The sequence below is a fragment of the Amblyomma mixtum genome, chromosome 5 (genome assembly GCF_055824585.1).
Source record: "Amblyomma mixtum isolate Tamu chromosome 5, ASM5582458v1, whole genome shotgun sequence".
Taxonomy (NCBI): Eukaryota; Metazoa; Arthropoda; class Arachnida; order Ixodida; family Ixodidae; genus Amblyomma; species Amblyomma mixtum.
The window spans coordinates 146,659,966-146,672,638 of record NC_143016.1 but is presented as its reverse complement, the minus strand read 5'-3'; the positions used below and the strand labels follow the sequence as shown (position 1 = coordinate 146,672,638).

General features: G+C 46.8%; 1 protein-coding gene across 1 annotated transcript in view; it reads left to right on the top strand.

Annotated features, from left to right (window-relative positions):
• The window catches only part of LOC149344020 (alkaline phosphatase, tissue-nonspecific isozyme-like), a 42,548-nt gene extending 30,121 nt beyond the window's left edge, over positions 1–12,427 (top strand). Inside the window, exons 5-8 of the mRNA XM_089547127.1 lie at positions 678–818; positions 3,912–4,103; positions 11,398–11,508; positions 12,216–12,427. Of these exons, the coding sequence (XP_089403253.1) occupies positions 678–818; positions 3,912–4,103; positions 11,398–11,508; positions 12,216–12,427 (656 nt within the window). The remainder of the gene's footprint in view (positions 1–677; positions 819–3,911; positions 4,104–11,397; positions 11,509–12,215) is intronic.
• Positions 12,428–12,673: the final 246 nt, after the last annotated feature.

Below are 12,673 nucleotides of genomic sequence, written 5' to 3'. Positions count from 1 at the left end.
CAACTTTGCCACTCATTACCGGAATTCTAGCCACGCTGTGCTGCTTCGAGAGCTGTCAGATCATTAGGTAACAGAAAACGAAGCAAAGCTGCAATATTCGCGAACCCTTCAATACGATGAAAACAGGCAAAAATGCATCATCTTACCATCGGTTCACCTTTTGGATAAGGAATAGGTTCATCCATAAAAGTTACTTACTTTCGAACACCTATCCAAAATCATGCATATTTGAGTACTTCTTCGTGGGTACCTTACATTTTTTCAACCATCGGCAATGAATCTGGTTCGTGGTGCTTTTGTGTCTCATTCTTTGCTCGCGCTATCTACAGGCGCTTTGCCTTTTTATATCATGTACTGACCGATCCAATTAACCACTGAGCTGCAGTTTTGAAAAGTGCCTTCGTAGTTCATTAGTTGCTTGTTACCACACCCTAGCTTAAGTGTCACCATTATAACATGATAATGAGGCTGAGTCTTATTTGAAAGAAACAAAATAGAGGAAATTGTGCAGCAGAAAGCACCAATGATAGTGAAGCTGCTTGATGAAAAGCAGCGAGTGTTATAATCGTGCTGCTAGTTGAGGCTGCAGCTTAGTACTCATCTGTATTATCTGAGTGAGAAAAGAGCTCTCTTAGCGCGCACCCGGAGCAGTTCCATTTATTTGGCCGATTTTTCAGGGCTCTTCGACAATGATCATATGCCTTATTGGATCAACCGAAGCGAGCCTGACTCCACGAAACCCAATCTCACAGAAATGGTTACAGTTGCTATTGAAATCCTTTCGAGGAATCCTGCAGGCTTCGTTTTGTTCGCCGAAGGTAAGCGACGGAACTGAAGGTCTAAGTTTGTGACCTGATTGATACTTCCTTAAATGCAGCAAAAATGTTGCTTTTAAACACTCACTGAAGTCCGGACGAGCACTGTATGCTAGTTTTTGGCGTGTATTTTTCTCGGTGTATTACCTTATCGTTTATAACAAGGACACAGTATCGTACCGCACGCCATCGAGCAAGTCTCCGTATCCAGAGTTTCTCAACAGAAGCGTAATCTCTCATGCACTCACAGCCTGCCTTATTCCCAGAAGCAAAAAAACTGTCTGGCTTGTTGGCGTTTCGGTTGACAGTCAGGAAGTGTCTAGTGGCAGTTCTGCAGATCATTTAAACTAACTGTTGGGTTCTCTAGCGCAAAAGCAGTGCACACTTAACTTTTCCCCCGGTTAGCACTGCAAATGCGCCTTCAATCGAAGCTTACGTTGCAGAATGCAGTTGTCGAGATCAGAGTATCTTTCTTTACTACCGCCCACACCCATAACGCGGTATAGGTCAGGAATGACATGTTGAAATCAAATAACCTTGAAGACCGCTTGCGAGATCCGAAACAAGTGTCAAGTAGGAATTATAGGCATGATGTGTGGTAAGAGTAATGTTCGGTGTGCTGGCGTAGCACGAGTTAAGACTATGATGCGGGAAACACAGGGTTCAACCAGGCCCACTTAAAACCTTCCCATTGTCTCCGAGATGCCACAGACTGCATAAAAGATTTCAAACGTTGGACTCCGGTAACATGACTTGGGCGTGCAAAGAAAATGGCATGCGGTATAAATTGCGTGTTTATCTCTGTCTGTATGTGCTAACGTGTAGATGTGTTATTAGAATGAAGGAAAATAGGGATGCAAAATCGAGCTACGGAAATTGCAGTTCCAACGCAATGAAAACGTGCGAATAAAAGTAATTGGACAACCTTTTTATGCGCACGTCTTCGCACTTGCTTTCTTGCGTGCACTTGCAGTAGCGTAGAAACCAGCAATCCTTATGTCCTCTAGTTTCGGCTAAAACAATGTCCGGCACCTGGCAGCTAGGAGACTCGTTGAAGGGCTCAATTTTTTACGCTGCGTAGACGTTTGGATACCTCCGTCGCTTGCCCCTTAGCTTTATTCAAGCAACTAAAATGTCAACTTTTATAGTGCCCTCTTTCTGTCCCGAAGCAGCAGAGAACGCCTTCAAAATATGCATCTGGAGAAGAAAACTGACGCCTGAAAGATCAGAAAGTACAGAGAGAAAGAGCGAAGAGAGCGGGTAGATAAAAGGAAAGCCTGTCCAAGCAAATTTCCCCGCGGTGTTCAGCACGCTGACGCCAACTACTGCACGCAGCTATGCGACGCACAGCCTAGATGAGTCCTGCCGACACGTTCTCGGCTACATGCTATAACAATAAAAAGAATGCCTTAGAGCTTCAAACACCACAAGGATGAATAGACAGCATTCGAGATTGTAAATAAAAGCAAGCTGACAAGAATTAGGGAGGTGACAAGTAAGGACAAAAGCACTGATTCCACTAAATTAGCCCGCTCGGCAGTTTATACATTACAGGCAGCAGCCACATTTATGTACCCTGGAAGCAAGGTAGAGTTTAAAATAGAAACGCAGGACAACACAAGGGACTGGGATACACTATAACAGACTAGACAACATGCTGAGTACCAGCTCACTTTTTATTCAGCGAGTGGTGAAATAAATATAGTTAGAAAAGGGCGGGACTGCAGAAAAAGTTAAAACACAAGCCGGACGATTCAGAAGGCCTCAAATAAGCTTTACCTTTATCAGCAAGGATAATTTGAAATACAGGGATTTTGCGATGTCTTCTCTGCAGTTACAAAGTGTGGCCAAAGGTTCTCCAGCATTGATGATCTTCCCATGAAATGGCCACCACTTTACTACAGGCTCTGAGATGTTGAAGGTGGCGAGAGAGGAAAGCTTCGATCACAAAATGACAGGCCATTTCAAATGGTTGCGAAGATTTGCCTGATGATTTTAAGGCCATGCTGGTTATCTCCTGTCTTCTCGTCTTGTAGAAAAGTTTCGCAAAAGGAGCTGATGCTGGAACCACAGTATTGCTCAAAAGATGTCAGTAAGTGCCAGCTGTGTTGGCTGTAGCGGCTCAACACACGTCAGCAAACTTTAACATTGAATACGCAGGAAGCATCAACACGGGACTGGTCACATTACCACAAGAGTTAACGCATTTACTTGGGATGGTTTTTATGCTGTTAGACCTAGAGCTCGCATATTTTTTGTCCGTCCGCCTTAGCGTTCAGGATGTGTTTAACAGTAGTACGACTTCACAACACGGCTACATGATCTGCACGATGTGGTGTCGAACGCGTGCAAAAGATTTCCAATTGAATGCAGAAGCAAGGGACGTCCTTTTGACGGACATCAATAAAAGTTATAGCGATGATGATGACGACCATGATAGATTAGTATGTCAAAAGGCCGCGCAGTCAAAAAGTGCGAAGGCTAACGTTTCCTTTTTTTGGACGTCACGAGATCAGGTAAATGGCCTATTTTCTCATGCATTAGTATTGTATGGAGAAATCAAGAGTGGAAGAGCCATCGCGTCGTTCCACTTAAGACCTAATTTTCTGGCAACTGAATGCTTGGGCGGCAGCAGCAATTCTTGTGCTCCTTGAAATACTTTTCTCTGAAGTCCCTTTGTTGCACCGACCCTTATCGGAAAGCCTTTTCACAGCTATGTTTTTACAGCTGGCGTTTCATGTTCTTGACCGCACAACGAATATTTTGTGCCAGAAGGCACTGTTTCCATTTTCCAGTTCTGATTGCGCAGGTACTGCTCGCGTAGAAGTTGCACTCTTTGCTTATCCACACACTTACTGCATACGTTTAAAAAAAGAAGGCGCTCCTGGGACATCACTGAAAATAAAATATATTAACCCGCCCTCCAGCTTCAACTTTTGTGTCACCCTTAACACAAAGAATCGGCGGCATACTCTTCTCTCTACTTCCTACGAATTCATGCGCTGTTAATTTCATCCTCTTTGTTCTTTTTGGCTGTACAGAAAAGCTTTGTAAAAATTTCTTATGAACTGCACTTGCAATATTTATTTCTCGCAGGCGCACGAATTGACGCCGCTCACCACATTACCCGCGCCAAGCTTGCTTTACAGGAGGCCCTCGAGTTTGATGAAGCAATTAACAAAACCGTCAGCATTTTACCGCAAAACGAGACGCTGATCGTGGTAACTGCCGACCACTCCCACACGATGACTATTGCTGGGTACCCACCGCGGGGAACCAACATCTTCGGTAAGCCGCTCTCTTATCTGTCATTGCATCTCATACGTCTAACAACATGTCATTTTTGAAAACAGCGTCTACTATACGGTTTCTACCTAGCAGCAGTAGAGTAGCAAGTGTCTCTTAGCAAAGAAGTCGAAGTTCCAAGTTTTCTTTGGTCCCTGTGAGGAACAGAAGTGAAAAATCGCAGCATAGTAAACAATGTGTTTCCATAGACAATGGTCAATTCGATTTACATTGGAGTTGTTTAGGTTAATGAGAGTTATGTTTTGTCTAACAAGCAGATGTAGCTCATGCTTGAAAGCGCTTTATTTACACCTTCGTTTTCGCTACGAAGAGTATCCAAGAAAGTGATTGGCAACCCCTTGCCTCTCTGCGCACTGAGCTACGGATCTTTGAACATTCCCTCTGAAAACATGGGCGTGAGGAAGGGGAGGCAAGGACGGGGGGGGGGGGGGGGGGGCAGTTGGCCTCCTCTGGAAATGCGGACTTTATTTATGCACTAGTACAAAACAACTACACAGCTTGATTACAACGCTTAGGTGATATCAAGTTATCGGATTTCGCTTATTGAGTTTAATTCTTTGTTCATTAACAAATTATAATGTTTGTTCTCCAAGCCTAGCACTAATTTGCTGCTTCTAATTTTTGTTTCATGTGCGGAGTTTAGACCACAAATAGTTCCTTTTTGGTGCTAACCTACCCCCTCCCCATACCCGGCCATCGGGTGCACCCCCCTGGAAAATGTTCTGAGGACGCTCTTGTCTGAAAATGTTGCTATACATAACTTACGCGGTCTGGTGCACCCAGCAGCCATCCGCTTGCTATTCCACTGTTTAAGGCTAAACAATAGAGGGGCGGTTCCGAAATGAAGCTGACCGCGTATAAGTGTCAAATCTGTGATTGCCCGAATGGTGCAAAGAGTAATACGCCGGCAAGTGGGAGGCAGACGAGTGGAGCTGACATGTGTTCCACGGCGCAGATATATTGCGACCGAGATTTTTTTATTCCTTTGTTTTAAATTCCACATGTGCTTTGTTTATAACCGGAGGTACGCGACTTAACTTTTATTGAATCACTGTAATAAATGAGCGAGACATGACCGGAGCTTTAAGGGAAAAAAATTGGCAATCGTTTAGCTCTGCTTAAACGTGGAGGATTTCGAAAGCAACGAGGAGAGAGAGAGAGGCGATGGAGAGCGCGCGGCAGCGGCGGCGGAACCGGCACGCTAACTATGCGCCGCTACTGCGCATGCGCAAGTGGCTAGCGCGGCGGCGGCACCTCTGAGTCACCGGCGCAGCGAAGGCGGCGGCGCGCCAGCCACTGCTCCTAGCGCATGCGCAGTATGGCCTTTCCTCGGCTCCGCGAAATGGCTCGGCGACTCGCGTAGTGTTGCTTTCACAACAAAATAATGATCACGCGTGGATGTTTAAGCGATATTCGAGATAATTGTTGCTGCTTCTTTTGTCGAAATTCTGATGCTGTCGTTAAACTGAGCCTCACCAACTGCGACCAGTAATCTGAACGACCGCCCAGCGCACTAACTGCTCTCGCTGCTGTTGAATTTTTTTTGCGTTTGTTGGCACAAATTTTCCGAATAAACAGTGAGTTGTGCACCAGCCTGATTATCTCTTTTTCTATTTCTTGTCTGATTATCTCTTGTCTTGATTTTTCGAAGGCGTTTGACATGCTGAACCATAATACACTCCGAGAAAAGCTTTTCTTTTACGGTGTTCGCGGCGTTGCCGCCGAATTAATAAGTAGCTATTTGAGGGATCGATTCTACTCTGTGTAAATCAAGAACTATCGAGCTCAGAGATGCTTAAATGTGGTGTGCCTAAGGCCGTTTTTTAGGGCCTCTGCTATTTATTATTTACATTAACGACATTGTAAACATTGATGACTCAGCCAAATACGTAATGTACGCAGATGACACTAGCCTTTTTTTTTAACTGGAACCGATGCAGACGACCTTGTGAAAGGAGCAAGTCAGACACTCAATAAATTATATTTATGTTATGGTCGCTTCAAAATTCATTACTAATCAGCAATGCCAAAAACCAAAGCGATCCTTTTCCGTGCGAAATCCACATCATGTAATACCTCCACTGCCCTGCGTATAAATGACTCTGTGATCGAATTTTCTTCCACTGTGAAATCACTTGGAATTTTTTTCCTCGAGTTCATGCTGTGGGACCATCATACTGATTTCCTGCGTACTAAACTTTCTCGGGTTTTAGGTATGCTTAGAAAATGTCGACATTTCCTTCCACCACATCTCATGCGCTTACTATATAACGCACTTTTTGACTCACAGCTGCGTCTGGGGAAACAACACAAAAATAGCTCTTCAAAAGCTGGTCAATTTGGAGAAGAATGCCCTACGCGCAGTTTCGAATCAGCCTGATCATGCCCACACTCATTCACTTTTCGCAAAATATCAGGTAATTCAAGTCAGTATGCTCTATGTGTACAAGGTTCTGGTAACTCTCAAATCAGAGATGCATAAAAGGTGCAAAACCCTGCATAAAAGAGCAAAATTAAGAGAAAACACTTCGTCTCGCCCTACTCGATATCCAGAAATTTGGTCCTTACCGACACCTCGCACAAATTACGGCATGCAGGGCATTTGTTTCAGTCTTCCATAAGCACTAAATAAACTGCACCACACTGCAGAAAAACTACGTACATTACAAAAAAAAAAAGATTTGTTCGCTGTCATGGCTTCAGGCAACTGCGAATGATGTTTTTCTTTCAGTGTATCATTTTGTAATCATATGTCCTGTTTATTTATTTTGCATTTATTTTCTGCCACTACATAATTTTCTGTTGGTGTTTTTTGCTTGGTGATGTTTTGCTGTTGATACTCTTTTCCTTGATACCGCTGTCGACGGAGATGTTTTGTTTCTATGGGAGTTGGGGCCTGTCAAGGCACAAAACCGTCGCTTTTTTCTCGCCTTCCTTATCACAGTTTGCTGTACAGCGTTTTTTTCTCGTATGTTTCTATGATGTAACTTTTTGGCTGTGGTAGAAATAAAGAAACTCTTTCTCTATCTCTCTATTATCGTGCCTGCCATCACAAGCACGTGGTAACATAAAATATGAGACTATGATAATGAATTTTCACATAAACGAACACTGTACACAACCGCTGTCAAAGGCTCCGGTTTAATTTAACCCCTCAGGAGTTTTAAAGATGACAAGCCGTCTGACATGACTGTTCTCGCAACGCTTCAAGAAGAGGAGTAGAGAACAGACGACAGGCGTCATTACGGTGGAAAAAAAGCGGACTGCAATCCAGCTTTCTGCTTTGGGAAACCTTCTTCATAATATGACGTCGTCGCGAAGCGTTTCTTCTACTTGATCCACGATGGCTTGTTGATCTCGAGGCGACACACGGTATGGGCTTTGCTGGAGACGTCGGGCGTGCTGGTCGGTTATAATGCGATGCTTGGCAATCGGCGTTTGTCGGACCTTCGGCGATAACGAGAAGCACTCGCCGTTGCTTCGAAGCAGATTGCGGGTCTGGTCTTGTTTGTTATGAGGCAGGGGTCGGTTTATGTCGAAGGTGTCCTCGTGATCTTCCTTCGGTGAATCTTCTGGGACTCGAATGGAGCAGGCGAATGAGTCGCGAACGTCGGATAGTTGGTCGTCGAAAGCAATCGTCGTTCCTTTGCCAACATGCCGATATTCTTTTCTGAAGTTCGTTAGCAGCAATTCATCTTGGCCATTGCGGAAATGTGCCGATCCATCTTTCAATGCCGATCCCTCGCTCTAGAAGTAACTCCGTGTTCCCCTTGATGAGAGCTTCAAGGTTCTTGGCATCCGTGGTACCCACGGTACCATGACGCTTGATCGGGGCGGTACGCTCACTACTCATCCAATACACTCAGGGCAACATGCTGCTCCATGGTTGTCACCGAAGAGATGACTTCGTCCGTCGAAATCTTGGTGAGCTTGGATCGAAGGTTGATGGCTGCCTGACGTTCATTTAGAAAATATATGCCCAATATAACGTCGCGGGATTATTACTGTAACACTACGAAGGTCGCAGGATAGGTTTGTCCCTGATAATCACTCGCGCGGTGCATCGCCCCGATGGCGTCATGGCGTGGCCCCCAGCGGTGCTAATCTATGGGCCGTCCCAAGCGGTCGTGACTTTCCTCAGCTACGCAACGAATGTTCCATTCACCCCAAATTATCGGCTCCTGCGTTCACTACAGCGGCAACTTTCCGGCCATTGATACTAAGTCGGATGTTCTGGCTCTTGCGTTGCACGTCGTCCCCGGTGTCGGGTCACGGCTTCCTTGGGTATGTGAATCATGTGTATGGCGTGTCGTCGAAGCTTTTCTGGGTAGCGGCGTCGCTTTGTAGGTGGTTCGTGTCGTGCTCGCGGATGTCATTGTATGTGGCCTCAGCTTACCGGGTCGGTGTCTTCCTGCGGCGTAGTCGTTGGAGGGCCTTCGGCGTTTCGCTCGTGAGCAACCTCACCTGCAGAAGCGGCTGCCTTCAGTTTCCCCTATACGGGGCTGGGAGGCCTTTCCCGAACCTCGGCTGCGTAGCTGCGGCGTGGTGACGCACAACACGAGGCTGACGGCGATGGTGAGCGTGAATGGTGGTTCGGCGAATACCCCTCTCGACGCAGGTACTCGCCGATTTCTTGCGGGCGTTGACGAAAGGGTCAACGCCCGTGCACGTGGTCATGATGCGTCAACAACAAAGCCACGAAGCCCTTACGTCGGTACTTGTAGCGACGAAGATTATGGCCGGCTTCATCACAATGGAAGCACAGCGGGCGGTTTTCTGAAGTCCTCCAGGCGTCGTATTTCCTGGGGCTTGGGGGTCGTTCGTAGGCTTGGTGGGCGGGGTAAGTGGGGTGGCGTTCGGGAACAGCTTGTTCACGTCGAAGAGGCGGACTTAAGCTGTGGACGTGGAAGAGGCGGACTTAGGCGGACTTAGGACTTAGGCGGACTTAGGCTCGCTGGGGATGAGGACTGCGTACTGCAGCGGCTTAGGTCTGGCTGTGGCTGTGGAAGAGGCGGACATAGGCGGACTTAGGCTCGCTGGGGCTGAGGACTGCGTACTGCAGCGGCTTAGGTCAAGGCTGGAGCTTCGGCTGGTGGCGTCGATGACGGGGAGCCAAGAGCATGCTACACTTCTGCGCGGACGATTTCGTCAAGGGTCGCTACGGGAGGCTGGTTGGAAAATGGTAACAAGCGACGCAAATCTTTCCGTACAATTTCGCGGATTAAATCCCGCAGGTTGCCTTCGAATGCTGTCCCATCCCAGAGGGTGGTTGTGGTCACTTGGAGCTGTAGAGGGAAATGGCGGGCTCGTGCTTGCAAGGCTTTCTCAATGGTGCCGCTGAATTCAGCGACGCTCTGCGGTGGATTGCAGGTGAGACCACTGAAAAGTGCCTCTTCAGCCCCACGCATCAAAAGCTATATCTTAATCTATTCCGTCATGCCAGGGTCGACACGTCCAAAAACGCGCTTCATGGCTTCTACGCATGCAGGCATTGTTTTATTCGGGTGCTGGATCCAGGACAGGAGAAGAAGCTGACCTCTTACTTTCCTGACGATGCTTGTGAATGCCTTCAGGAACTTTTGCTTGAATGGTTCCCACGTCACTAGAAAAGCTTCGCGGTTTAAGAACGAATTCCTGGGTGTCCCTTCCAGGGCGAAGAAAACGTGACTCATTTAGTCAGGTCATCTTAACTGATGAATACCGCAATGCGGTCAAACTATTCCAGCCATTCTTCGGGATCCTCACCCTATGAACCGTTGAACGTGAGCGCCAGTCGGGTCTGATGCAAAATAATGGGGCTGGTGTCGTCGCCACGGTTGACGTTGGCGTTGAGGAGCCCTTCTTTACTCGCGTGCGTTGGGTACGTTAGTAGTCCGTACTCAGTTGAAGGCCTCTGGATACGACGGCTGCTTCGCACTTCATCTTCGGTTGGGACGGCTTCTGCGGCTTTGTCATAATCTACCTCTTCGAGATTGCTCGGGCTGCTTTGGCGGCTCCCAGGGGTTCAGAGCAACAAGAACATCCATTAGCACCTGCACCAATCCAGGAAGTGAGAAAGACAGCAAAAAAGTGCTTCTAAAATATTGGGCTGACCTGCGCCTACAGAAGCCTCCAAAGCATCTCTGGTAGGTCGGCCTCCTCGCCATCGTGTTCGTCAGGTTCCAGTCAATGGGAGCGTGTTCGTACTTCGCGTACTAATATTTTCTGCAGTGTATCACTCTCCAAAGTATGCGTCATCATCCCCAACAATGGAGTTATCCCAGGCGACATCAGGTCGGGCTAGTAGCGCATCGACGACTCGTTGCAACAAATTTGATTGCGTCCGATAACCTAGGCGTTCGAAAGTGTCTACTATTGTTCCTGGGATCATAAATTCTGCCTTACAGAAGCAATTCTTGACGCACAATGAAGTCATTTCAAACCACGTTGGGGAAGTTACTCCAAGTTGGTCAGTCAATTGCTATCAGCTTACACATGTGGCACATCGAGCACGTGGATTGCGCAGATGTCAAGTGGCAGGTATGGCTCGTCGAGTTTGCGGCCAGAAAATCGTGGCCGCCGCAGTCAGAGAAGGAATCGTGCGCCGCATGGTTATTCAGCACGAATAGCATCTTCCTATTTTTTTGATGCCCCTGGACGAGCAAGTCACCTCTCATCTAAGTTATGCCTCGTGGAGCACTCGCCGAAAAAGTGAAGTCGCGCATCGTGCAGGCCTTTGTGTTGTGCCTGTAGCTTTCGAAGCACTTCGTCTTGCGGGTCTGCTCGACGACACACGGCGGCCACCGGTTGCTGCGGTCCATGGTCGTAAACGGAAGGACAGCGACGCGAAGTTTACTGCACTTTTTATCAGAGCTTAGCGCCGTATTTTAAGGAATGCGTTTTTGGTGGTCACATCTGGCAAGACGCTTCGCTAGCATTTCATACATCCGGTATCATTTTGTTTCGCCTTTCATTTATCGCATTCGTGCCTTAGGATGGAGAGAAGGAGGTGTCATGGAGGCTTGGAGGAGCTCCTTCCTATCCGCTCCTCTAAGAAGTAGGTATTTTCCACTTCGGGGTCGAATTTACAGCGTCTCCTCGTTCGCTATAACCGAGTTCTGTGGCTACGTTTGTTCGTTGCATCTGACATGCAATTTCATCACCCTAATTCATCATTTGACGGTAACGAAGCACTTGTTCGTAATAAACCAGTGTTCGTTAAACTGTGGCCGTTATAAGTGCGCTCGGCTGTATTTGCAATGCAAGCGTCAGAGTTTATTCTTTTGTTCCTTCAAAGGTTTTGCAGGGAATACCACAAACGACGCTCCAGTTGAGTACACTGTACTTTCCTACGCCGAAGGACCGGAAGGGGCGAGACCACTGAGTAATATGACTGAAGAAGATACCTGTAAGTATCCTCTTATAGCTGATATTTACTTCTCATTCCGGCTAAAATGTCAAATGATTAGGAATGCTCAAAAATGACAAGCAGTTAAATAGTTCGAAGGAAAGCTACAGTGTTACAGCTACTGTTCTGCAAAGTGCTTTGGCTGATGGTTTGGAAGGGTTACCTGATGGAAGTGTATGCCGGGCGTGTTTTCATATTTCTTGACACCAATGCGCGAGACGGTTTATGTTATATCTTTTAGAGGTCTTACAACTGGCAAGAATGCATACGTTTGCTCACTAGTTAGGAACACATTTTCTCACTCTATAGAAATATTTCCAGACCCGAGTGCCTCTAATATTACGACCATATCTCGTGGTCTTCATCTAGGAATACCTCTATGTTTGGATTACCCTGGCACGATGACTAGTTGGATAAGCAGTTCGTGGGCAAAAGCTGGGCTAGGACAGAACTGTTCAACTCTGGGTGGTGAAAGTGTTCGCATTACAATTCACGTCTTTCGAAACATGAGCGCGTGCCCACCGGACAGTTTCTCTTCTTGCGGATAGCAACCGGGAAAAAGCTAATTTAAGCTTACCCTTATAGCAAAAACAGAACGTTGGCTCATTGTTCGCTGATTTACTAAACATGACACCTTATTGTCTGTCACCCACGTGAAAACGTGTCCACATCCTTAATCACCAACTCTTACTTGATCTTTTCTGCAGCGCATATCGACTTTGTACAGCAAGCGTCCTTTCCTCGGCGGAAATCCTCTCACGGAGGCGAAGACGTGGCCGTCTACGCCCGAGGGCCATGGTCGCACCTCTTCGACGGTGTCAACGATCAGACGTACATTCCCTATGTCATGGCCTACGCGGCCTGCATCGGACGATTCAGCGGCCCAAGTTGCCACGAATGTAAGAACTGGGACGAATAACCATTCGTCTACAAGCACACAGGGAAGAAATTCATGCCTAGGAAGATGTAAAAATATATTTAAAAAAACTTCAATTTGGTTTTTTCACTGTCCCGTGATTGTGGCTCAATTCGAAAAGTTCATAAATGCAAGGATATTGCATAACTGCTCGGTTATAGGCCACCGAGGTGGTTTCAAACCATACAGACGATATAAGCGTCTCTTTTGTTTAAAAAAAGGGAAGACCTTGAAGAGGCAATAAACACG